Here is a 25,889-nt window from a genome sequence, read left to right on the forward strand (position 1 = left end):
TATACAATAAGGCTGTGACAACAAAAAGACAACAGTCACACAGTGGCAGAATATATTTAACTAAACATACGTTTGTTTCATCACAAAACCGCAGAGCAGCATCTGTCCAGTGAAGTCCACAAAGCAAATATTGCTTGTAACCAACAGTTACATGACCTGCAGCATAGTCAAGCAAGTTAATGTTTTCTACAGTTTACTAAACAACTACTAATTTATAACCACAGAGTTACCGCAAGTTAGAACAAAGACAACAGGCGCACTACCTCCGCTATTCTAGCACCATTTCAACTTAAACATTTAAACATCATCAAATCAAAAAGGCTCTACATGCTTAGTTTATTACACTGAAAACAAACTTATAAATAGCAAAACTATTTAGTCCAATCAATGTTGCTAAATACTGTATCATGTGGCTGTCCATGATACTGATTTCTGTGTGTGCGTGTGCGTGTGTGCGTGTTCAAGTAAAAAAGCAAATTGCCTCACCCTACTTGTAGACTAGTTGAACACCAATGCCATGGGCCTCTCTTTCATGTTGGCAAAACGGTTTATGGCTGTGTCATACAGTACACTTTTTGTTTTTGTTATCATGGGCTACCTAGCTAAAATGCTTGCTCGCATGGGCAACAATGAACCAGCTAAGTTAGCTAACTAGTTAACTTGAGCCTACTATGCTACATCTAGGCTACAATTGAACTTCAATTGTCTCAGGCCAGTGGCACAACATATTAATTTATGGTGAGATCAGAATCGCAGTCATAATCATTGGCCTGTTCAGAGAATTAAGCCCCATCTTCATCCATAGCTTAGGAAAGGGAAGATTTAGCAAGCTAGCTACTGCAGGACATCAGCACAAGCAGACCAGAAACAGACAAGTTTATCTGAAAATTAAGTTTTGTTTAGGATGTAATTTGATTGGTGTGAAGCCAAATCCAAACTGGCCTCCCTTGGGGTGCATTTCGCTGCACCAGGACAAACCACTGCTGAGATCAGCTCAATGCTGATTGGCTAATTATTTTATATGTTTTCCATCAAGTGAGGCTAAATGCTTGCCAGCATCAATCAATCAAATGCTACAGTGGCTTACATGTTGTACTCTTTTGGTCCAGAGAGCATCAGATACATGGGCTACACATAATGAGACAGAGGGGTGCTGTTTGCCCTCGCTGAAATTATTTATCCGGTGAGAGTCAGACCCTTGGGATGTGATGTAAAATTATAAAAACACAGAGACGAAAGAGAAATTATTATTCTTAATATAAAAATACATATACACTACCGGTCAAATGTTTTAGAACACCTACTCATTCAAGGGTTTTTCTTTATTTTTACTATTTTCTACATTGTAGAATAATAGTGAAGAGATAAAAACTAGGAAATAACACATGGAATCCTGTAGTAACCTAAAAAGTATTAAACAAATCTAAATATATTTTATATTTGAGATTCTTCAAATTTGCCTTGATGACAGCTTTGCACACTCTTGGCATTCTCTCAACCAAATTCACCTGGAATGCTTTTCCAACAGTCTTAAAGGCGTTCCCACATATTCTGAGCACTTGGTGGCTGCTTTTCCTTCACTCTGTGGTCCGACTCATCCCAAACCATCTCAATTGGGTTGAGGTTGGGTGATTGTGGAGGCCAGGTCTTCTGATGCAGCACTCCATCACTCTCCTTCTTGGTCAAATTGCCCTTACACAGCCTGGCTAGTGTTGGGTTATTGTCCTGTTGAACAACAAAAGATAGTCCCACTAAGCCCAAACCAGATGGGATGGCGTATGACTGCAGAATGCTGTGGTAGCCATGCTGGTTAAGTGTGTCTTGAATTCTAAATAAATCACAGACAGTGTCACCAGCAAAGCACCCCCACACCATCACACCTTCTCCTCCATGCTTTACGGTGGGAAATACACATGCGATCATCCGTTCACCCACATTGCGTCTCACAAAGGCACAGTGGTTGGAAACAAAAATCTCCAGTTTGGACAAATTTCCACTGGTCTAATGTCCATTGCTTGTATTTCTTGGCCCAAGCAAGTCTTTTCGTCTTATTGGTGTCCTTTAATAGTGGTTTCTTTGCAGCAATTCGACTATGAAGGCCTGATTCACACAGTCTCCTCTTCATGTCTTAAAGTAATGATGGACTGTCGTTTCTCTTTGCTTATTTGAGCTGTTCTTGCCATAATATGGACTTGGTCTTTTACCAAATAGGGCTATCTTTTGTAAACCCGCCTACCTTGTCACAACACAACTGATTGGCTCAAACGCATTAAGAAGGAAAGAAATTCCACAAATGAACATTTAACAAGGCACACCTGTTAATTGAAATGCATTCCAGGTGACTATCTCATGAAGCTGGTTGAGAGAATGCCAAGAGTGTGGAAAGCTGTCGTCAAAGCAAATGGTGGCTACTTTGAATAATTTCAAATATAAAATATATTTAGATTTTTTAAACACTTTTTTGGTTACTACATGATTCCTTATGTGTTATTTCATAATTGTGATGTCTTCACTATTATTCTACAATGTAGAACATATTTAAAATAAAGAAAAACCCTTGAATGAGTAGGTGTTCTAAAACTTTTGACCGGTAGTGTATATTGATCAAATATTTGGAAGAGGAAGACTAGGAGGAGTTGGAAGAAGAGGAGGTTGAAGACTAGGAGGAGGAGGTGGAAGAGAGGAAGGAGGAGGTGGAAAAGGGGGATAGATAATCTGAGTCAAGACATTCCATTCCTCGACAAGGTGCACTCTAGAAATGCACTTGACATCAGCAGCTACTGGAGTTGATTGAGAACGTGACATCCTGACCCCCTGTGCTAGTCATTGCTTATCTGAATAGTATTGGACAGAATACAGCTGCATTTATCTGCTCTATTCTTGAGTTGTGTGTGGTGCTTGGCAGGCCTTGTGTACATGTAGCTGAGTAGAAGTTTTCCACTGACAGACTATCAAGGTCGACAGGAAAGTTTTACGCCTAACCTTTTGAGTGCCGCCCCGTTCAATATCCTTCCTGCTAGGCTACAGAAAGGGATAGATCACAAACTGATTTTCCTCATCTCAATTTGCCACTGATTTCATAGATGAATTACACTCTCAGTTAGCCATTAGGAGTTCATTGTGTAGAGCAAGCCCTTAATGTGTCCATCCTCCTTATGCGGTTAACTCATACAGAACACTGGCTATCATCTTACACACACGTAAGCCACAAAAAAACCTACGGCAGTAGCCTCTTGATGCAAGGCTCTTTGTAAGCCCACTCCTGTGGCCTTTAGCAGATAAGGAGGAGTGGTGTTCACAGGGAGCCCTCCATTAACTCCTAAGTGTGTGTGTGTGTGTGTGTGTGTGTGTGTGTGTGTGTGTGTGTGTGTGTGTGTGTGTGTGTGTGTGTGTGTGTGTGTGTGTGTGTGTGTGTGTGTGTGTGTGTGTGTGTGTGTGTGTGTGTGTGTGTGTGTGTGTGTTGTACGCTTTGCTCCCAGGGACTGATTGCTGTATTTGACCAGACTCCTTATCTCCAAAATACCTTGCACTTGTTGCTTGTGACTGAAAAGCCCCAGAGACGTTTGGTTTTGATTTATCTGGGCCATTCAGGGACTCCCATTATCTAAAGATGTGTGGTGATACGATGCCAGACAATTCCTAATGTTAAGCATGAGATCCTGTTCATCCTGTTATTGTATCCCGCTTTGATCGCATCGGCCAAAGCTCTGTTGCCGTATTGACTGAATTCTCTGCAGCTCTCCACACCTGTGCCTCCCCACACCCAAACCCATGCTGTGTGAAGCGATGCACAGACAGCAACAAAATATCAAGCAGCGCTCTACCCCCTCCACACCTGCACTTGCTCAGTCAGCCACTCAGCAGACAGCACACAGCTAATGACCATGAGAATAACCAGCTTGGGCTAAAGCCAGATTGACTGATTCTACCTCTGACTGGCAGTACTTCAGACAATTGAGAAATAGATGTCTTACTCTGGTTAGAAAAGCAAAGTCAACATACTTCTTGAATAGTGTAACTGAGAGTGGTGGAAATCCAGCTAAATTCTGGAACGTGGTCAAATCTTTGAAAAATTAATTCCCCCCTTTTCATCGCCCCAGCAGGTTCTGACATCCTCTGGTCCCATAACAAACATTACATTTGTCTGTTATATTTGAAATAATGGTTTCTGAAAATACCTCAAGTTCCACTAGAGGGAGTCCTTTATTCACCTCTAAACTTAATTTTTTCTTAATTTGAACCATTTTATTTCAATGATGTATTAAGTGCCTTGCATAAAATGTATGTAAAAATATCCACAGTAGCTGATTTGCTTATCCCTTTCTACTGCAGCTTTCTGCCCCCCTTCCCAGGCCATCATTGAAAATATGAATTTGTTCTTAACTGACTTGCCTAGTTAAATAAAGGTCAAATAATTAAATAAAAATTATAGAACCTTTGACCCACATTTTCAATATAACAATTACTTCTGGTGCTACCACTAAGATCTGGAAGGCGGTGCATGTCCTTCCCCTTTACAAAGGTGGAGATCCTTCTGACCTAGATAACTACTGTGTCATGCCCTGACCTTAGATAGCCTTTTTATTTCTCTATTTGGTTAGGTCAGGGTGTGATTTGGGTGGGGATTCTAGTTTTTCTATTTCTTTGTTGGCCGGGTATGGTTCCCAATCAGAGGCAGCTGTCTATCGTTGTCTCTGATTGGGGATCATACTTAGGCAGCATTTTTTCCACCTTTAGTTTGTGGGATCTTGTTTTTGTGTTAGCGCAACAAAACTTTACGTGTCGTTTTATCTTTTCTTGCTTTTGGTGTTCATTTAATAAAGTTATGATGTACGCCTACCACGCTGCACCTTGGTCCTATCCTTCCATCAATGAATGTAACAGAAGATCCCACCACTAACGGACCAAGCAGCGTGGCCAGGAGGAGCAGACATCCTGGACATGGGAGGAGATCTTGGACGGTAAGGGATCCTGGATGTGGAAGGAGATCCAGGCCGGAAAGGATCGCCTTCCATGGGAGCAGACGGAGGCAGCGAGAGAGGAACAACAACGACATTGGGGTTCGTGACCACAACGGAAGCCCGAGAGGCAGCCCCCCAAAACATTTTTTGGTGGTCACACAGGGTGGTTGGCGGAGCCAGGGTTTAAACCAGAGCCAACTCCCCGCACTCACCATGGGGAGCGCGTGCCAGGGCAAGCACCATGTTTTGCGGTGATCAGTGCGCATCCACAGCCCGGTGCGTGCTGTGCCAGCTCCCCGCACTTGCTGTGCGAAAGTGGGCATCTGTCCAGGACGGGTGGTGCCGGCTCAGCGCGCTTGGTCTCCAGTGCGCCTCCTCAGTCCAGGATATCCTGCACCGGCTCTACGCGCTGTATCTCCGGTGCGCCTTCACAGCCCAGTGCGTCCTGTGCCAGCTCCCCGCACGTGCGAAGGTGGTCCTTTGTCCAGGACGAGTTGTGCCAGCTCTACGCTCCAGACCTCCAGTGCACCTCCACGGTCCAGTATATCCTGTGCCAGCTCCATGCACCCGGCCTCCAGTGCGTGTCTCCAACCTGGTACGTCCTGTGCCTGCTCCACGCACGAAGCCTCCAGTGATGATCCATGGCCCGGAGCCTCCTGTGATGATCCATGGCCCGGAGCCTCCAGTGATGATCCATGGCCCGGAACCTCCAGTGATGATCCATGGCCCGGAGCCTCCAGAGAGAATCCAAGGTCCGGAGTCTCCAGCGACGATCGGCAGTCCGGAGTCTCCAGCGACGGTCGGCGGTCCAGAGCCTCCAGCGATGGTCTGCAGTCCAGAACCTCCAGCGAAAGTCTGCGGTCCAGAGCCTCCAGCGACGGTTCCCAGTCCGGAGCCTCCAGCGGGGGTTCCCAGTCCGGAGCCTTCTGCGACGATCTACGGTCCGGAGTCCTCGGTGACGATCTACGGTCCGGAGTCCCCGGCGACGATCTACGGTCCGGAGTGCCCGGCGACGATCTACGGTCCGGAGTACCCGGCGATGATCCACGGTTCGATTCCTCCGGCGATGAGTCACGGTCCGGAGCTTCCGGCGACGATCCCCGCACCAGAGGCGCCACCAAAGTTGGCGGAGTGGGGTCTACGTCCCGCACCGGAGCCGCCACCGAGGGTAGATGCCCACCCGGACCCTCCCCCATAGAGTCAGGTTTTGCAGCCGGAGTCCACACCTTTGGAGGGGGGGGGGGGAGTACTGTCACGCCCTGACCTTAGAGAGCCTTTTTATTTCTCTATTTGGTTAGGTCAGGGTGTGATTTGGGTGGGCATTCTAGTTCTAGTAATTCTAGTAATTTCTTTGTTGGCCGGGTATGGTTCCCAATCAGAGGCAGCTGTCTATCGTTGTCTCTGATTGGGGATCATACTTAGGCAGCCTTTTTTCCACCTTTAGTTTGTGGGATCTTGTTTTTGTATAGTTGCTGTGTTAGCGCTACAAAACTTTACGTGTCGTTTATTTTTTCTTGCTTTTGGTGTTCATTTAATAAAGTTATGATGTACGCCTACCACGCTGCACCTTGGTCCGATCCTTCCATCAACGAACGTAACATACTGCCCCATTTCTAAACTATCTTGCCTTGCAAAAATATTAGAATCACTGGCAAACTCTCAGCGAATAACTTTTTTTAACTTAAAATTATATTCTTGATGTGTACTAGTCTGGTTTTAGACCTGGACATATCAACATTTCACCAGCAATGCTTGTCTTAAATTATATATTTTTATTTTTTATTTATTTCACCTTTATTTAAGCAGGTAGGCTAGTTGAGAACAAGTTCTCATTTACAACTGCGACCTAGCCAAGATAAAGCAAAGCAGTGCGACAAAACAACAACACAGAGTTACACATAAACAAACGTACAGTCAATAACACAATAGAAAAATCTATGTACAGTGTGTGCAAATGTAGAAAAGTAGGGAGGTAAGGTAATAAATAGGCCATGGAGGCGAAATAATTACAATTTAGCATTAACACCGGAATAACAGATGTGCAGATGATGATGTGCAAGTAGAGAATAGAGATACTGGGGTGCAAAAGACCAAGAGGATAAGTAACAATATGGGGATATTAAATTGCTTAGATCATAGGAATCACTGTGCTGCCATATTTATAGATCTATCCAAGGCCTTTGATACTGTCGGCCACCCCCCCCCCCCACTCATTGAAAGGTCTCTAAAATGGGCCTCGACTAGGCGTCTTGTAAATGGTTTGGGAACTAACTATCTGTCAGACAGGACACAATTTATGCTTTCTGATGGTGTCAAGTTAAGTTACCTATCCTCTTTACTATTTAAACAGTACCAGTCAAAAGTTTGGACATTCAAGGGTTTTTCTTTATTTTTAATATTGACTATATTGTAGAATAACAGTGAAGACATTAAAACTATGAAATAACACATGGAATCATGTAGTAACCAAAAAAGTGTTAAATAAATCAAAATATATTTGAGATTTGAGATTCTTCAAATAGGCACCATTTACGTTGATGACAACTTTGAACACTCTTGGCATTCTCTCAACCAGCTTCATGAGGTAGTCACCTGGAATGCATTTCAATTAACAGTTGTGCATTGTTAAAAGTTAATTTGGTGAATTTCTTTCCTTCTTAATTTGTTTGAGCCAATCAGTTGTGTTGTGACAAGGTAGGGGTGGTATACAGAAGATAGCCCTATTTGGTAAAAGACCAAGTCCATATTATGGCAAGAACAGCTCAAATAAGCAAAGATAAACGACAGTCCATATTTACTTTAAGACATGAAGGTCAGTCAATGCGGAACATTTCAAGAACTTTTATCGTTTCTTCAAGTGCAGTCGGAAAAACCATCAAGTGCATTGATGAAACTGGCTCTCATGAGGACCGCCACAGGAAAGGAAGATCCAGAGTTCCCTCTGCTACAGAAGATAAGTTCATTAGAGTTAACTGCACCTCAGATAGCAGTCCAAATAAATGCTTCACAGAGTTCAAGTAACAGACACATCTCAACATCAACTTTCAGAGGAGACTGCATGAATCAGGCCTTCATGGTCGAATTGCTGCAAAGAAACCACTACTAAAGGACACCAATAATAAGAAGAGACTTGCTTGGGCCAAGAAACACGAGCAATGGACATTAGACTGGTGGAAATCTATCCTTTGGTCTGATGAGTCACAAATTTTAGATTTTCTATCCAACCGGCGTGTCTTTGTGAGACGCAAAGTAGGTGAACGAATGATCTCCGCATGTGTGGTTCCCACCATGAACCATGGAGGAGGAGGTGTGATGGTGTGGGGGTGCTTTGCTGGTGACACTGTCTGTGATTTATGTAGAATTCAAGGCACACTTAATCAGCATGGCTATCACAGCATTCTGCAGCGATATGCCATCCCATCTGGTTTGCACTTAGTGGGAATATCATTTATTTTTCAACAGGACAATGACCCAACACACCTCCAGGCTGTGTAAAGGTTATTTGACCAAGAAGGAGAGTGATGGAGTGCTGCATCAGATGACCTGGCCTCCACAATCCCCTGATCTCAACCCAATTGAGATGTTTAGTCACGCCTGCTCCCACTCTCCATCCCTGATGCTCGAGGGTGCCAGGCTACCCTACATTACGCACTCCTGCCACCATCATTACGCACACCTGCTTCCCTCATCACGTGCATCAGCGATTCATTGCACTCACCTAGACTTAATCACCGTGTTATTACCTCCCCTATATCTGTCTGTTCCCCAGCTCTGCTCCCCGCTTCTGCATTGATTGTCATATCTCTGTTTTACCCGGTTCTGACACTGTTCCTGTCCTGTTCCATGTCTGTGTAAATTAAATGTTCACTCTCCATACCTGCTTCTCATCTCCAGCGTCGGTTCTTACAGGTTTGGGATGAGTTGGACCGCAGAGTGAAGGAAAAGCAGCCAAGCTCTCAGTATATCAGGGAACTCCTTCAAGACTGTTGGAAAAGTATTCCTCGTGAAGCTGGTTGAGAGAATGCCAAGAGTGTGCAAAGCTGTCATCAATGCAAAGGGTGGCTACTTTGAATAATCGAAAATCTAAAATATTTTTTGATTTGATTAACATTTTTTTTGGTTACTACATGATTCCACATGTATTATTTCATAGTTTTGAAGCCTTCACTATTATCCTACAATGTAGAAAATAGAAAAAATATAGAAAAACCCTTGAGTAGAATGAGTAGGTGTGACCAAACTTTTGACTGGTACTGTATATAAATAATATTGGTCTATCTGCAAAACCTGAAACATTCATCTGTATGCAGATGACACTGTTATGTATGCTATTGCCCCTAAGGCTGACCAGGCTATGTTGGAACTGTAATCAGATTTTGTCACCTTGCAGAAACTCTTTGTTGATTTAAAATGTGTACCTAATGCAGAAAAAAATTAAATTGATACTGTTTTCTGATTCTCATAGAAATATATCAGATGTCTTACACCAGTGGTCACCAACCAGTCAATCTTCAAGACATTCTTTGTCAATCACCAAACATCTCTTTAGAAAAGCCAACAATAAAGGCTTGCACCTTTGTAACTACGTTTCTTGTTGCGCTGTTGGCGTTCGCTGCAATTGATTCAGAAGCCCACTGGGTAGGTAAAGTGTTCCCATGTTGAACCATTTCATTTATGTGAAAAGACAAACTACCCAGCCAGAGAGAGACTGGCAAAAAAATACAGCAAAGAGCTGCTGTTTTTATGAGTGAGTTTATGTCTAAGTTTGAATTCAGCACTGTCAACACTGTTACAAAACATAAAATGTTCTTCTCCCTACTTCAACTCGCTCTGCAGCTGCAGTGAATGAGTAACCAAGTGTATTGATAGCCATGCATTTTAATTTTTATTAGCAGCTTGTGTCTATTTTAGTATTGAAGAATATTTCACTTTCTCTGGTCATAGGAAGAACATTAATTTGTGCATGAGGCAGATGCGGTGTGACTCGAGTTTCGCCATCAGGTGGAAGACAGTTTCCCTTCTCTCTGATCAGTCTTACCAGAGGAAAGGAAGGAGAGAGCAGGGACAATGACAGACGGACCCTCTGCTGCTCTGTCCCTCCCTCCCCTGAGACTAATGCTGTGTTCAAAACAATTGGTAACTCGGAAATATCCAACTTTCGACTTCAGTGCGTTCAAGACAACTGGGAACTCTGAAAAAAACGAGATCCGACTGGGGAAAAATTGTTTTGATCAGTTATCCAACACGGAATTCCAAGTTGGAAATTCTAGCACCTTTCTAGAACTCCGACTTTCTGACATGGAGATCACTTATGTCATGATTTTACCTCGTTTTCCCCACCGTGTTCCCAGTTGTCTTGAAAGCACTATGACCATCAGATGCAGGTAACATCAGTCCAGTAAAATATAAAAACGAATTATTTACAAATTATTTAAATTTATGCTCAGCTGTGCCTCGCAAGTGCTACACCAACAAATACATTTTGTTATCAAAATGTTGTTATCAGAGTTTTCAAATATAATATGATCTCAGAAGAACAATATTGTCAGGCCAAGCATAGCTATGTTGTGATAACGTATTAGGCCTACTCAACTCTGAGCGGTAGAGCTTGGCTTGCTTTTTTACCCCGAAAGTGATCTTGACTCAGAAAATGTTGGTGACCACTGGGTTACACATTTATGCATTGGATGGTTCTTTCATTGAGCAGGTTCCGGCCTATAAATATCTGGGCTTTTGGATTGACAATAATCTGACGTTTAAAAAACATACGGATGAGCTAGTTAATTTGTAACGCTCGTCGGAAGGATGAGACCAAGGTGCAGCGTTGTACGTGTTCATGCTTCTTTATTAAATCCGAACACCAAACAAAACAACAAAAGAACAACGAACGTCACGTTCTGAAGGCTACACAGAGCTAACAAAAAACAACATCCGACAACCTAAGGTGGCAAAACAGGCTGCCTAAGTATGATTCCCAATCAGAGACAACGATAGACAGCTGTCCCTGATTGAGAACCATACCCGGCCAAAACATAGAAAACAAGTCATAGAAATAAAGAACATAGAATGCCCACCCAAATCACACCCTGTCCAAACCAAATAGAGACATTAAAATGCTCTCTATGGTCAGGGCGTGACATAATTAGCTGAGGTTTAAAGTAGGCTTATTTTATATAACTAGATTTCCTGACAGTTCTTGACTAGAGTAGTCCCTGCTGCATTACGATAAATGGAGTCACCATAAACCTTTGGATGCCGTCTACCATAGAGGCGTATTAATATGCATCCTGTATCAAAATGTTGGCAGGTCCTCATTAAAATCCTGTAGATTACTCCATTATTCCCTTTCTGTTTACAAAGTTCTACTACACAAGCGTCCGACCTACCTCACTTTAAAAATATGAGACACCAAACCCGTTCACAGGGATGGTTAACTCTCGGGGTTCCACTAGTATGTACCGATCTAGATAAATCCCCCCATTTTTGGAATAGCCTACAGAACTCCCTACATCTCAACTTTCTGGTGCCTCTAGGGCAGTTTGGGACTTTAATGTTGAGTGAATTTCATTTTAAACTGTTTGGATTGAATGTATACTATTTTATTTGGGTTTTTTGAAGCTGTAGTGTTGATTCTGTAATTTGTAGTTTATCTTAATTTATTGATCATTTTGAATGTGTTATATTGTTGTCCTCAGTACACCATTGTAAATGAGACCCTGGTCTCAATGTCCCCTGAATAAATCAAAGTTAAATACAAATAAATAACCAGCTTCCAAATGCAATTTGTTTAATGTTCCACTGCCATCCACTCAGTAGGAATGGGGAATGATCCAACCGAACATAACTGTTGGAATGAAACTACATATAAGGGATTGTGAGAAATTCTGTAATAAGCATGTGTAACTGTGTTTTATTCAAGCAAACCTGCAAATAACATTGGTCAATTAATTGTTGCCATATTGTCTGTTGTTTTTTTTAACCAAAATGTCTAACATTCTGGAGGGATCAGGTATCAGTGTACAGCCTATAGGGAGGAGGTCAGAGACCTGGCCGTGTGGTGCCAGGACAACAACCTCTCCCTCAACGTGATCAAGACAAAGGAGATGATTGTGGACTACAGGAAAAAGAGGATCCATTCTCATCGACGGGGCTGCAGTGGAGCAGGTTGAGAGCTTCAAGTTCCTTGGTGTTCATATCACCAACAAACTAACATGGTCCAAGCACACAAAGTTTACCCATTTCATTTGAATGTCTCAAGTTAGAATCTCTGAGTAATCTCTAACTCTATATCATTCATTCAATTTTGACCGAGTGAAAACCACCTGTGTAAAGAACTCCTGACACCAAACAAACTTTCCCCTAAAACCATATAAACTTCCACAAGGGTTATGTCAGAGCTGCTAGGAGTACTGGGTGGAGGAGTCAAGCGCAGAGAGCAGGGATTCAAGAACTTGGATTTATTTTCCAGTAGACAGGGAAAAACGATCATGCCCTAAACACACGGGCGCATGAAAATACAGGTCCAAAACACAGGACTAAACTGTCCAGAAAAAATAATAAATCCACAATACAATCCAACACCAAATAACAGAGAAACAAGCCCGCACAAAAGCCAGCGGGCTTACTGCCCTTAAATAGCCTACCCACAAAACTAAACTCAAAACAGGTGCACCCAATCAGCCCAAACTAACAGAAACAAAAAGAATAGAATCGATGGCAGCTAGTAGGCCGGTGACGACGACCGCCGAGCGCCGCCCGAACAGGAAGAGGCACCATCTTCGGCGGGATTCGTGACAGTACCCCCCCTCTGACGCGCGGCTCCCGAAGCGCGCCGACCCCGGCCTCGAGGATGACCCGGAGGGCGAGGCACAGGACAATCCGGGTGGCGACGGTGGAAATCAACCAAGAGGGAAGGATCTAAAATGTCTCTCCCCGGTACCCAGCACCTCTCCTCCGGACCGTACCCCTCCCAGTCAACGAGGTACTGCAGGCCCCTCACCCGGCGTCTCGAGTCCAGAATAGCTCGTACTGTGTACGCCGGGGACCCCTCGATATCCAGAGGGGGCGGAGGGACCTCCGGTACCTCACCTTCCTGAAGGGGACCAGCTACCACCGGCCTGAGGAGAGACACATGAAACGAGGGGTTAATGCGATAGTAAGAAGGGAGTTGCAATCTATAACACACCTCGTTTATCCTCCTCAGGACTTTAAATGGCCCCACACACTGCGGCCCCAGCTTCCGGCAGGGCAGGCGGAGGGGCAGGTTTCGGGTCGAGAGCCAGACCCTGTCCCCTGGTGTGAACACAGGGGCCTCACGGCGGTGGCGGTCAGCGCTCTTCTTCTGCCGTTCACTGGCCTGCCTGAGAGAGTCCTGGACTGCCCGCCAGGTCTCCCTAGAGCGCTGTACCCACTCCTCCACCGCAGGAGCTTCGGTATGGCTCTGATGCCACGGAGCCAGGACCGGCTGGTACCCCAGTACGCATTCAAATGGCGACATGTTAGTTGAGGAGTGGCGGAGTGAGTTCTGGGCCAACTCTGCCCACGGGACGTACCTCGCCCATTCTCCTGGCCGGTCCTGGCAATACGACCTCAGAAACCTACCCACTTCCTGGTTCACTCTTTCCACCTGCCCATTACTTTCAGGGTGATACCCAGAGGTAAGGCTGACCGAGACCCCCAGACGCTCCATAAACGCCCTCCACACCCGGGACGTGAACTGGGAACCTCGATCAGATACGATGTCCTCCGGCACCCCGTAGTGCCGGAAGACGTGGGTAAATAGAGCCTCCGCAGTCTGTAGGGCCGTAGGGAGACCAGGCAATGGAAGGAGACGACAGGACTTAGAAAACCGATCCACAACGACCAGAACGGTAGTGTTCCCCTGAGACGGGGGAAGATCAGTAAGAAAATCTACCGATAGATGAGACCATGGCCGTTGTGGAACCGGGAGGGGTTGTAACTTCCCTCTCGGCAGGTGCCTAGGAGCCTTACTCTGTGCGCATACCGAGCAGGAGGAGACATAGAGTCTCACGTCCTTAGCCAAGGTGGGCCACCAGTATTTCCCCCTAAGACCCCGCACTGTCCTCTCAATCCCCGGATGACCCGAAGAAGGTAGTGTGTGAGCCCACCGAATCAATCGATCACGGACACCAAGCGGTACGTACCTAAGGCCAGTCGGACACTGGGACGGCACAGGTTCTACCCTCAACGCCCGCTCGATGTCCGCGTCCACCTCCCATACCACCGGGGCCACCAGACAAGAGGCTGGAAGGATGGGAGTCGGATCGATGGGCCGGTCATCCGTGTCATAGAGACGAGACAGCGCGTCGGCCTTAGTGTTGAGGGAACCTGGTCGGTAAGAGATCGTAAATCTAAAGCGAGTAAAGAACATGGCCCACCTAGCTTGACGCGGATTCAGTCTCTTCGCCTCTCGGATATACTCCAGATTGCGGTGGTCAGTCCAGATGAGGAAAGGGTATTTAGCCCCCTCAAGCCAGTGTCTCCACACCTTCAGGGCTTTTACCATAGCTAGTAACTCCCGGTCTCCCACATCATAGTTCGCTCCGCCGGACCCAGCTTCTTAGAAAAGAAAGCACAGGGACGGAGCTTCGGTGGCGTGCCCGAGCGCTGTGATAGCACGGCTCCAACACCAGCCTCGGACGCATCCACCTCCACTATGAACGCTAACGAAGGGTCCGGATGCGCCAACACGGGAGCCTCAGTAAACCTTGCCTTCAACTGGTTGAAGGCTCCATCTGCCTCGGCCGACCACCGTAGACGCACCGGCCCCCCCTTCAGCAGTGAGGTAATGGGCGCCGCCACTTGGCCAAAACCCCGGATAAACCTCCAGTAGTAATTGGCAAACCCTAAAAACCGCTGCACCTCCTTTACCGTGGTCGGAGTCGGCCAATTACGCACGGCGTTAACGCGGTCACACTCCATCACCACCCCCGAGGTGGAAATGCGATAACCCAGGAAGGAAACGGCTGGTTTGGAGAACACACATTTCTCAGCCTTGACGTATAGGTCATGCTCCAGCAGTCGCCCAAGCACCCTGCGCACCAGGGAGACATGCGCGGCGCGTGTGGCAGAATAGATCAAGATGTCATCAATATATACTACCACACCCTGCCCCTGCAAGTCCCTGAGAATCTCATCTACAAAGGATTGGAAGACGGCTGGAGCATTCTTCAACCCATACGGCATGACGAGGTACTCATAGTGGCCTGATGTGGTACTAAACGCTGTTTTCCACTCGTCTCCTCCCCGAATACGCACCAGATTATACGCGCTCCTGAGGTCCAGTTTTGTGAAAAAACGCGCTCCGTGGAATGATTCCATCGCCGTAGCGATGAGAGGTAGTGGATAACTAAATCCCACTGTGATTGAATTTAGACCTCGATAATCAATGCACGGACGCAGTCCTCCCTCCTTTTTTCTCACAAAAAAGAAACTTGAGGAGGCGGGTGACATGGAGGGCCGAATGAACCCTTGTCCCAGAGCTTCCGTGACATATGTCTCCATAGCCAACGTCTCCTCCTGTGACAATGGGTACACGTGACTCCTGGGAAGTGCAGCGTTCTCCTGGAGGTTTATCATGCAATCCCACCGTCGATGAGGTGGTAATTTGGTCGCTTTTTTCTTACTAAAAACGATAGCCAAATCGGCATATTCTGGGGGAATGCGCACAGTGGAAACCTGGTCTGGACTCTCCACCGACGTGGCACCGATGGAAACTCCCACACACCTACCTGAACACTCATCTGACCACCCCTGAAGAGCTCCCTGTCTCCAGGAAATGAGGGGATTGTGAATGGCTAGCCAGGGAACCCCCAACACTACTGGAAAACCAGGTGAATCAATAAGGTAAAAACTGATCTGCTCCCTATGATCCCCCTGGGTTACCATGTCCAGCGGAATCGTGGCCTCCCTGACCAGCCCTGACCCTAACGGTCGGCTATCTAGGGAGTGCACGGGAAAAGGTGGGTCTATCTGCACCAGCGGAATACCCAACTTACGGGCGAGTCCGCGATCCATAAAACTCCCAGCTGCGCCTGAGTCGACTAGCGCCTTATGCTGAAGAGAGGGTAAAAACGCAGGGAAAAAAATTACCAAAAACATGTGACCAACAGGGAGCTCTGGGTGAGTCTTGTGCCTACTCACCTGGGGTGGCCGAGGAGTATTCCGCCTGCCATCCCGACTCCCAGATGGACTCCTCCAGCACCGGTCCGAAGTGTGTCCTCTCCGGCCACAGTAGGTGCAAGAGGAGCCACCTCCTCCGGTCCCCCTAGATGCAGCTCCTCCCAACTCCATCGGAGTTGGAGCGGGAGGGCTGGGAGGTGGAATTGACAGGACCCCCTCTGAACGCCCGCGGGCAGCTAGAAGGTTATCTAGTCGGATCGACATGTCTATCAGTTCATCGAGGGAGAGTGTGGTGTCCCGACAAGCTAGCTCCCGGCGGACGTCCTCCCGGAGGCTGCAACGGTAATGGTCTATTAAGGCCCTGTCATTCCACCCCGCACCAGCAGCCAAGGTCCGGAACTCTAAAGCGAAATCCTGGGCGCTCCTCGTCTCCTGTCTGAGGTGGAACAGACGCTCACCCGCCGCTCGGCCCTCCGGTGGGTGGTCGAACACCGCTCGAAACCGGCGGGTGAACTCCAGGTAGTTGGCCCAGTCCAGGGCCCTACCCGACAAACAAGAGACAAGGAGGCTTACACTCTCCTCACCCGAGGGAGTCGGACGCACGGTAGCCAGGTAGAGCTCAAGCTGGAGCAGAAATCCCTGGCAACCAGCCGCTGCTCCATCGTACTCCCTCGGGGGGGTGAGACGCAATGTGCTGGTCCCAGCCGATGACACTGGAGGAGTGGGTTGTGTCGTCTGCAGAGGAGCTGAAGGGGGCGTCGGGAGACCACTCCTCTCCCATCGTTCCATCCTCTCCATCATCTGGTCCATCGCTGACCCGATACGATGAAGGACAGCTGTATGATGATGGACGCGCTCCTCCATAGTTGGGAGAGGGGTGGTCGCTGCTTCTGCTGACTCCATGGCTTTGGTGCGGGCTTCTGTCAGAGCTGCTAGGAGTACTGGGTGGAGGAGTCAAGCGCAGAGAGCAGGGATTCAAGAACGTGGATTTATTTTCCAGTAGACAGGGAAAAACGATCATGCCCTAAACACACGGGCGCATGAAAATACGAGTCCAAAACACAGGACTGAACTGTCCAGAAAAAATAATAAATCCACAATACAATCCAACACCAAATAACAGAGAAACAAGCCCGCACAAAAGCCAGCGGGCTTACTGCCCTTAAATAGCCTACCCACAAAACTAAACTCAAAACGGGTGCACCCAATCAGCCCAAACTAACAGAAACAAAAAGAATAGAATCGATGGCAGCTAGTAGGCCGGTGACGACGACCGCCGAGCGCCGCCCGAACAGGAAGAGGCACCATCTTCGGCGGGATTCGTGACAGGTTAACCTCACTCGGAAAAGGAAACTTGTGTTAAATCAAACTTCTTTACCTCAACACGTCTTAACAAGCAGTTCAAGTCTTGTAAAATGGCACTTGTGCAAATGTGAACTTCTTAAAGTCAGGGCAAGTTGCCAAGTTAGATTACGTGGTTAAGGCAAGAAGCGTTGAAGCATATCCTCCCAACTTTAGGGGCAGAAAAACGACACAGTCTGCAATACGGTTGTCTTTTAGCAAATTTGACAAGAATTAGACTTGGCATTTTCTTTGTCAAGGCACTTTGCCTTCCTGAATTGATACTGTACTTTGGATGCTTACTGTCTCTGCCTGAGTTTGCATATCTAGAACCTTGAACAGCATTCAATGCACACCAACATTTTACAATCAACAGAAGGAGAACTGTGGGAAGCAGGGGCATTAAATTAAGCTCTAGCCTTATTATAGTGGTTAGAGATTGAGAATATGTTCTTAAAGGAGGGATATCTTTTTAACAAGATAATACCAGGCCAAGAGGGCAACCTTAAAGGATGCATTAAGCTGAGCACATGACGATAACAACTATATTGTAAGTAGCCTAAAGTGCATGGGTGGCAAGTTAGTGGTTAGAGCGTTAGTCCAGTAACCGAAACGGTTGCTGGTTTGAACACCCTAGCCGAGAAGATTAAAAATCTGTTGATATACTCTTGAGCAAGGGACTTAACCCTAATTTGTTCCAGGGGTGCCATATTACCATTGCTGTAAAACAACACATTTCACTGCACCTATCCGGTGTGTGACATTCTTATTTTGTTGTTGTTGCATCAAGTCAGTATATCCAAGTGCTACAGCACTTCACAATCATATAAATAGACATAGCCGTTGAGTATACTACAGTTTTTGGCGTGTTAAACAAACAGCTATATTCCAATCACATTTATGGCAGTCTAGATCTTCTGACTGTATTTTTTTTTTTACACTTACAGCCTAACAAGGCTGATGTTTGATCACCTCCTGTAATATCCCAAAATGTCATCTCTGTGCCAGTGTCATTAGCCCATGCATTTACAGCATGCGAAAGACAGCCAGTCAGACAGTCTATGATAGGACCATTCATGAGCAGAGAGGAAGGGTCCCCAGAGCAGCAGCATACACTTCCTCCTGATCTGACTGAAAAAGTAGGCTACCCCAAAACAACAAGAGACTTGCAGGTAGATGAGAGGACAATGCAAATCCCCCAGATCCATTATTGAAGGTGTTTTCCAACAGGGCAGGAGAGCATCCTAATTGTAACTCTACTGAATGGTGTCTTTATCTCTGTGTGCATTTATGATCCCCAATTTATACCAGACTAAATTGCTTGTGCTGTACATCCCGTGGGTATAATTATCTAAAAACCTTCCCCAGATTTTTGTCTGTGCAGATAGAAGGCTGTTGACGGTTTGCTTCCCTGTTATCTGTATGTTGGCGTTTGACGATGCGTGTCATTGAGAAGTTAAAATTCAGACTCAGTCATTTGATTCCTGATGATTATCTTAATAAATCATTACTGCAGCTATAAATAGAGAGTTGCCAAGCAGTTGGGAAATTGGCTTCATGTATTTATTTATGTTAAAGCAATAGGAATTCATTATACATGCTCTGTGACAAGCTTAGCATTCCTGTGGTGTGTGAGAGGGATGCGAATTTGGCTCAAGCTCCCACTGAAGCACTCTAAAGAACCCTGTCTGTGTTACAAGAGCTTGGGCAGCTAACTACCAATAACGGTGCGTGTTAGTGTATTTGTATGCGCATGTGCATACGTATGTGTGTGTACGTGTATGCCTCTTACACTTCTTGTGGGCTACTGTAGAGAAATCAGGTCTCTTACATAGTCAATGAATCTCTGATAGGGTCAGCAATGCAGTAGATAGTCTCATTACAAGCTTATTTTAGCAGTGTTTTAATAGCTCGCACCAAACTCTGTGTGGTGATGGTGATGGTGTTGCTATGGATACCAGACATGGAAACATAGCTAGCGGTGGAGATCCTCTGGTGATGAGCAATTATAATGCATGGAACACTGCAGGGTTTGATCAATATACCCAATTACACACGCTGTAAATTGACAGCAACGCAATCGGGAAAATACGTGCAACAATTCCATTGTCTTCTGTTTCTAATGGTGTGGAACAAAAGGCATTGATACTGTATGAGCACCATGATATTCGTTCGGTTATTAATGCATGGTGAGACAGATCTCTCGCTCTGATGTCGCTCCGCAGAGAAAGAGAGAGAGAGAAAGAAGGAAAGAGAGTGGAGAGAGAGAGATGATGTTGATAATGTTGGTATTTGAATGAGTTGCCGAGATCAGACGAAAAAGCCATGACTGGCATGTAAATGTCTGTGTAGAATGTGTGCAAGGCGTTACCATGGCTGGTGCCATTTGCTGAGGAAAACACTATGCAAATGGTGACATTTCCTCTCATACAGATTCAGTCAGTTTTACTGCCATACAGATATTTACTACTGTATCTCCCTCACTACAGGGTGTCAGAAAATAAGTGGCATTTCAATATTTTAAGTACCATAGCTCAGTTTTAAGTAGATTTTTCATGGACTGCTCTTCAAACACAGATATGTGCCCTCTTACGTGTTTCAGCCTAATCTAAGACTCTTGAAGGAAACAAGTGCCTCTTGCGGGTATGTGAACTACATAGCTGCTTGAACAATGATTGCCTTCTAAGAATACGGTTACATAATTCAGAACAAACTGAAATTATAGCCTGATTAAAGGTTATGCAAGCTCAGAGTGTTTGAAAATTCAAGTATGAATGGTGTTATGGTGTCCGTCTTGTTGAGCTTAATCGTAATTTTCTTAAATGTACAGTTAAATACCTCAGTCAGGCCGAGGACAGTCCAATGACTAATCTAAAGGTGCTGAGAGTTCAGAGAGATAAAGAGTCACATTTGCTAATTCACTTTTTCTAGGTCAAGGTTCACCAAGGAGTGAGATGAGAGAAGTTATAACGCCATTTAACATCCACATGCGTGATGCTACAGCATCCATTTAACATCCACATGCGTGATGCTACAGCATCCATTTAACATCCACATGCGTGATGCTACAGCATCCATTTAACATCCACATGCGTGATGCTACAGCATCCATTTAACATCCACATGCGTGATGCTACAGCATCCATTTAACATCCACATGCGTGATGCTACAGCATCCATTTAACATCCACATGCGTGATGCTACAGCATCCATTTAACATCCACATGCGTGATGCTACAGCATCCATTTAACATCCACATGCGTGATGCTACAGCATCCATTTAACATCCACATGCGTGATGCTACAGCATCCATTTTGCGCCAGAAAGCTCAATATACATCAGCTATTGCAGTGGAGAGGCGATAAGTGAGTCATGCAATACTGAAGAAACTGCTAGTTACTGCTGATACATACAGTACACTATGGAGAGTAGGCAAGTGTCTAATATACAGTGAGCTCCAAAAGTTTTCGGACAGTGACACATTTTATGTTGTTTTGGCTTTGTACTCCAGCACTTTGGATTTGAAATAATACAATGGCTTGATTAAGGATAGTCCTTAATGAATCGTGAATAATGATAAGTGAGAAAGTTAGACGCACAAATATCATACCTCCAAGACATTCTAACTAACCTCTCCCTATTACTATACCAGGGGTGTAACGCTCGTCTTTCTCCTCATCTGAAGAGGAGCAAGGATCGGACCAATATGCAGCGTAGTTTAAAGACATAATCACGTTTATTTAAACGAAGACGAAAAACACTTGAACAAACTACAAAATAACAAACGACGTGAACAGACCTGAACTTGAGAACAAAACACATGAACGCACGAACAGGACGGAACGGAACACACACACACACACACAAACGAACGAACGAACGAACGAACGAACGAACGAACGAACGAAACAGTCCCGTGTGGTACAAACACTGACACAGGAACAATCACCCACAAACAAACAGTGAGAACAGCCTACCTTAATATGGTTCTCAATCAGAGGAAACGTAAAACACCTGCCCCTAATTGAGAACCATATCAGGCTAATACATTGAACCCAACATAGAAACTCATAACATAGAATGCCCACCCCATCTCACGCCCTGACCATACTAAACAAAGACAAAATAAAGGAAATAAGGTCAGGAACGTGACAAGGGGAGGTTAGCATGTCTTGGGGGTTATGATATTTGTGCATTTGCAACTTTTATTCAGGACTATCCTTAATCATGATAGCATCCACATTAATGTAGAAGTGTTTAGAAACATATTCTATTCTTATTTACAATAAAAGTACAAAAAAAAATTTTTTTTAAATGAGACAACACATTATTTACCATTCATTTTTACTGGGCACAAAATAATCTGAAACACTACCAAAACAAACAGCAAATGCATCCAAACAAGTATGTAGAGTTACAAGCTTGATGTAATCATTGCATGCTAGAAATATGAGACCAAACACTGAACTTTTGACTACTTTATTTATACGAATCTTTAGGGGTGTAAATCATTTTTACACTTACCTTTTTGAGAAAACAAATATTTATTTACAGTACTCTGGATTGTTAATTGGACTCGTTCTGTCATTTCAAATCTAATCAAATTGTATTAGTCACATACGTCGAATACAACAGGTGTAGACAGTGAAATGCTTACTTACGAGCGAGCCCCTAACCGACAGTGCAGTTTCAAAAAACACGGATAAGAATAAGAGATAAAAGTAACAGGTAATTAAAGAGGAGCAGTAAAAAATAACAATATATACAGGGGGGTGCCGTTACAGAGTCAATGTGCGGGGGCACCGGTTAGTTGAGGTAGTATGTACACATAGGTAGAGTTAATTAAAGTGACTTATGCATAGATGACAACAGAGAGTGGCAGTGGTGTGGAGAGGGGGGGGGGGGGATGTGAATAGTCTGGGTAAACATTTGACTAGATGTTCAGGAGTCTTATGGCTTGGAGGTAGAAGCTGTTTAGAAGCCCCTTGGACCTAGACTTGGCTCTCCGGTACCGCTTGCCGTGTGGTAGCAGAGAGAACCATCTATGACTAGGGTGGCTGGAGTCATTGACAATTTTTAGGTCCTTCCTCTGACTCCGCCTGGTATAGAGGTCCTGGATGGCAGGAAGCTTGGCCCCAGTGATGTACTTGGCCGTTCGCCCTACCCTCTGTAGCGCCTTGCAATCGGAGGCCGAGCAGTTGCCATAGCAGGCAGTGATACAACCAGTCAGGATGATGGTGCAACTGTGGAACCTTTTGAGAATCTGAGGACCCATGCCAAATCTTTTCAGTCTCCTGAAGGGGAATAGGTTTTGTCGTGCCCTCTTCACGACTGTTAGTTTGTTGGTGATGTGGACGCCAAGGAACTTGAAGCTCTCAACCTGCTTTTCTGCAGCCCCGTCGATGAGAATGGGGGCGTGCTCGGTCCTCTTTTTCCTGTAGTCCACAATCATCTCCTTTGTCAAAATGTAAAATGTAAATGTAAATGTCTTGATCACGTTGAGGGAGAGGTTGTTGTCCTGGCACCACACGGCCAGGTCTCTGACGTCCCTATATGCTGTCTCGATGTTGTCGGTGATCAGGTCTACCACTGTTGTGTCATCAGCAAATTGAATGATGGTGTTGGAGTAGTGCCTGGCCGTACAGTCATGAGTGAACAGGGAGTACAGGAGGGGACTGAGCACGAACCCCTGAGGGGCCCCTGTGTTGTGGATCAGTGTGGCAAATGTGTTGTTACCTACCCTTACCACCTGGGGGCGGCCCGTCAGGAAGTCCAAGATCCAGTTGCAGAGGGAGGTGTTTAGTCTTTAGATTATTGTTTAGATTTTAGATTATTTGTGTATTTGTATTGTATTTGAGAGACATTCTACTGCACTGTTGGAGCTACTAACATAAGACATTCTACTACACTGTTGGAGCTAGTAACATAAGACATTCTACTGCCCTGTTGGAGCTAGTAACATAAGACATTCTACTGCACTGTTGGAGCTAGTAACATAAGACATTCTACTGCACTGTTGGAGCTAGTAACATAAGACATTCTACTGCACTGTTGGAGCTAGTAACATAAGACATTCTACTGCCCTGTTGGAGCTAGTAACATAAGACATTCTACTGCACTGTTGGAGCTAGTAACATAAGACATTCTACTGCACTGTTGGAGCTAGGAACAAAATACATTCTACTGCACTGTTGGAGCTAGGAACATAGGACATTCTACTGCACCGTTGGAGCTAGTAACATAAGCATTTCACTTGCACCTGCAAATCTGTGTACACGACCAATAAACTTTGATTTGATTTGAATAAATGCTATGGGAGTACGAGTGGTTGGATTGATATTTTCCCCCACAGCATCAGAATGCACACACCCAGACCACTCATGGAGCAATGCATGATAAATTAATGTGTTGCTCTTTTTGCTTTACAGTAGGCAAGGCCAATTTCTCTCAGTGATTACATTGAAATCCATCAAGACCACCTACAAGATCTCTGGGGTATGACCATGATAGGTTCTGCTCTTCCCTCTCTCCCTCAGCCTTACATCAAGCCCAACCTGTAGATAGGGGTAAGTGCTGTGAGAGCTCTTCTCTCCCCAGTAGTGTAGCCAGACCACCCTATAGCCAATAAGTCTAACAGAGTCTAACAGCTATGGAAGTGGGTGATCAGTGTTATAACAGTACAGTACAATGGTGTGGCTCTTTTCTCTGTCCATTTCCCTCCACAGGCATAGACCTGACCGCCTGTAGATAAGTGCTTGATAAGGGCTATGGGGCGGTTTTACTATATGAGAGTACATTCTAATTAATGTTGCTTCTCCCTCTCTCTCTCTCTCTCTCTCGCTCTCTCTCTCTCGCTCTCTCTCTCTCTCTCTCTTCGTCCATCTTCTTTCTCCCTTCCTCCACAGCTGTACATCCAGACAACCACCCTCACCATCTCTATGAACCTCAGTGCATCTGTAGCTCTCGGGATGCTCTACATGCCCAAGGTCTACGTCATCATCTTCCACCCGGAGCTCAATGTCCAGAAGAGGAAGAGGAGCTTCAAGGCCATGGTCACCGCCGCCACCATGTCCTCCCGCATCTCTGTGAAGCCCAGCGAGAGGCCCAATGGAGAGGCCAAGACCGAGTTGTGTGAAAACCTGCCCACCGCACCCACCGACCCCATGAGTGAGTCACACAACATGGCCATTAACGTATTCTGTAACTACTTTGTTAAATAAAAAAATTACTGACCATATAACTACTATGTAGTATCTGTAGTAGTGGAAGAAGCAGCACAAACTGTTTCAAATTTAAAAAATATATTCCTAGTTACTGTGTACTGTACATGTAACTCCATGGTATATGTTACATCCCATGACACATACTGAGAGCAGTGAGAACCCTGCTTACCATGAGTCAGTCACGCAGCATAGCCCGTTGTGCCTAGATTGAGATAACGAGGTATTAGACAGAGATGACTTAATCAAAGACATCAGGAAGTGCACATGGGAGCCAGCCATTCAGTCCTATTCATTGGCTCTGCCGTTCTGACTCCCAGTGTAAACTGACTTCCTGAAGAAGATTGAGATTTATGACATCACTGTCTAATCCTTCCCCATCTCATTCCAGTCGCATATTGTGTCAGTGGTATAATTCACATTCCGGTCATATGATGTGGGGTGCTATAGTATAGGTCCACTGGTCTTGGGGGATCATCTCTGATTGCTTAATTAATGGTTATCTAGTTAAATGCATAAATTAGCCTTAGATTAGCAGAGACCAAGACAAGACCAATATGGGTGGCTTTGTCTGTTGTGTAGCTGGTATCTAAGAGCACAGGAGGTCTGTGTTGAAGACTGGTAAATGAGGAAAGGTAATCTGTGACACCGACTGTGTGTCGTTGACACCACACTGCACTACTGCTTGTGTGGTGCAGTGGGTTTGATGGTTTTCATAATGAGAACATCATTAGGTTGAAGATCTTAGACCAGTCATCCATACAGCATCCTTCCAGATCCTTGATATCCTTTGTCTGCACATATGGACTGCCCTCATCAATTCAAACCACAGGTTTTCAATGCGGTTCAAGTCCAGAGACTGAGATGGCCATTGCAAAATGTTGATTTTGTGGTCAATTAGCAATTTGTTTGTGGATTTTGATGTGTGCTTTGGGTTATTGTCTTACTGGAAGATCCACTTGCGGCTAAGTTTCAGTGGGTAGTATATGAGGCTTTGGTGACAAAACGGATGGCACTGTGATAGACTGCATCCAATTTGTTGAGTAGAGTGTCGGAGGCTATTTTGTAAATGAAATCGCCGAAGTCGAGGATCGGTAGAATGGGCAGTTTTACGAGGGTATGTTTGGCATCATGAGTGAAGTATGCTTTGTTGCGAAATAGGAAGCCGATTCTAGATTTAATTTTGGATTGGAGATGCTTAATGTGAGTCTGGAAGAAGAGT

At 45.3% G+C, this 25,889-nt stretch overlaps 1 protein-coding gene across 1 annotated transcript in view; it reads left to right on the forward strand.

The window, feature by feature from the left end:
* LOC120061648 (metabotropic glutamate receptor 7-like) overlaps window positions 1-24,667 on the forward strand; it is a 109,862-nt gene extending 85,195 nt beyond the window's left edge. The window contains exon 9 of the mRNA XM_039011547.1: window positions 24,353-24,667. Coding sequence (XP_038867475.1) covers window positions 24,353-24,667 — 315 coding nt within the window. The remainder of the gene's footprint in view (window positions 1-24,352) is intronic.
* Window positions 24,668-25,889: the final 1,222 nt, after the last annotated feature.

This window comes from Salvelinus namaycush, chromosome 16, assembly GCF_016432855.1.
Source record: "Salvelinus namaycush isolate Seneca chromosome 16, SaNama_1.0, whole genome shotgun sequence".
NCBI lineage: Eukaryota > Metazoa > Chordata > Actinopteri > Salmoniformes > Salmonidae > Salvelinus > Salvelinus namaycush.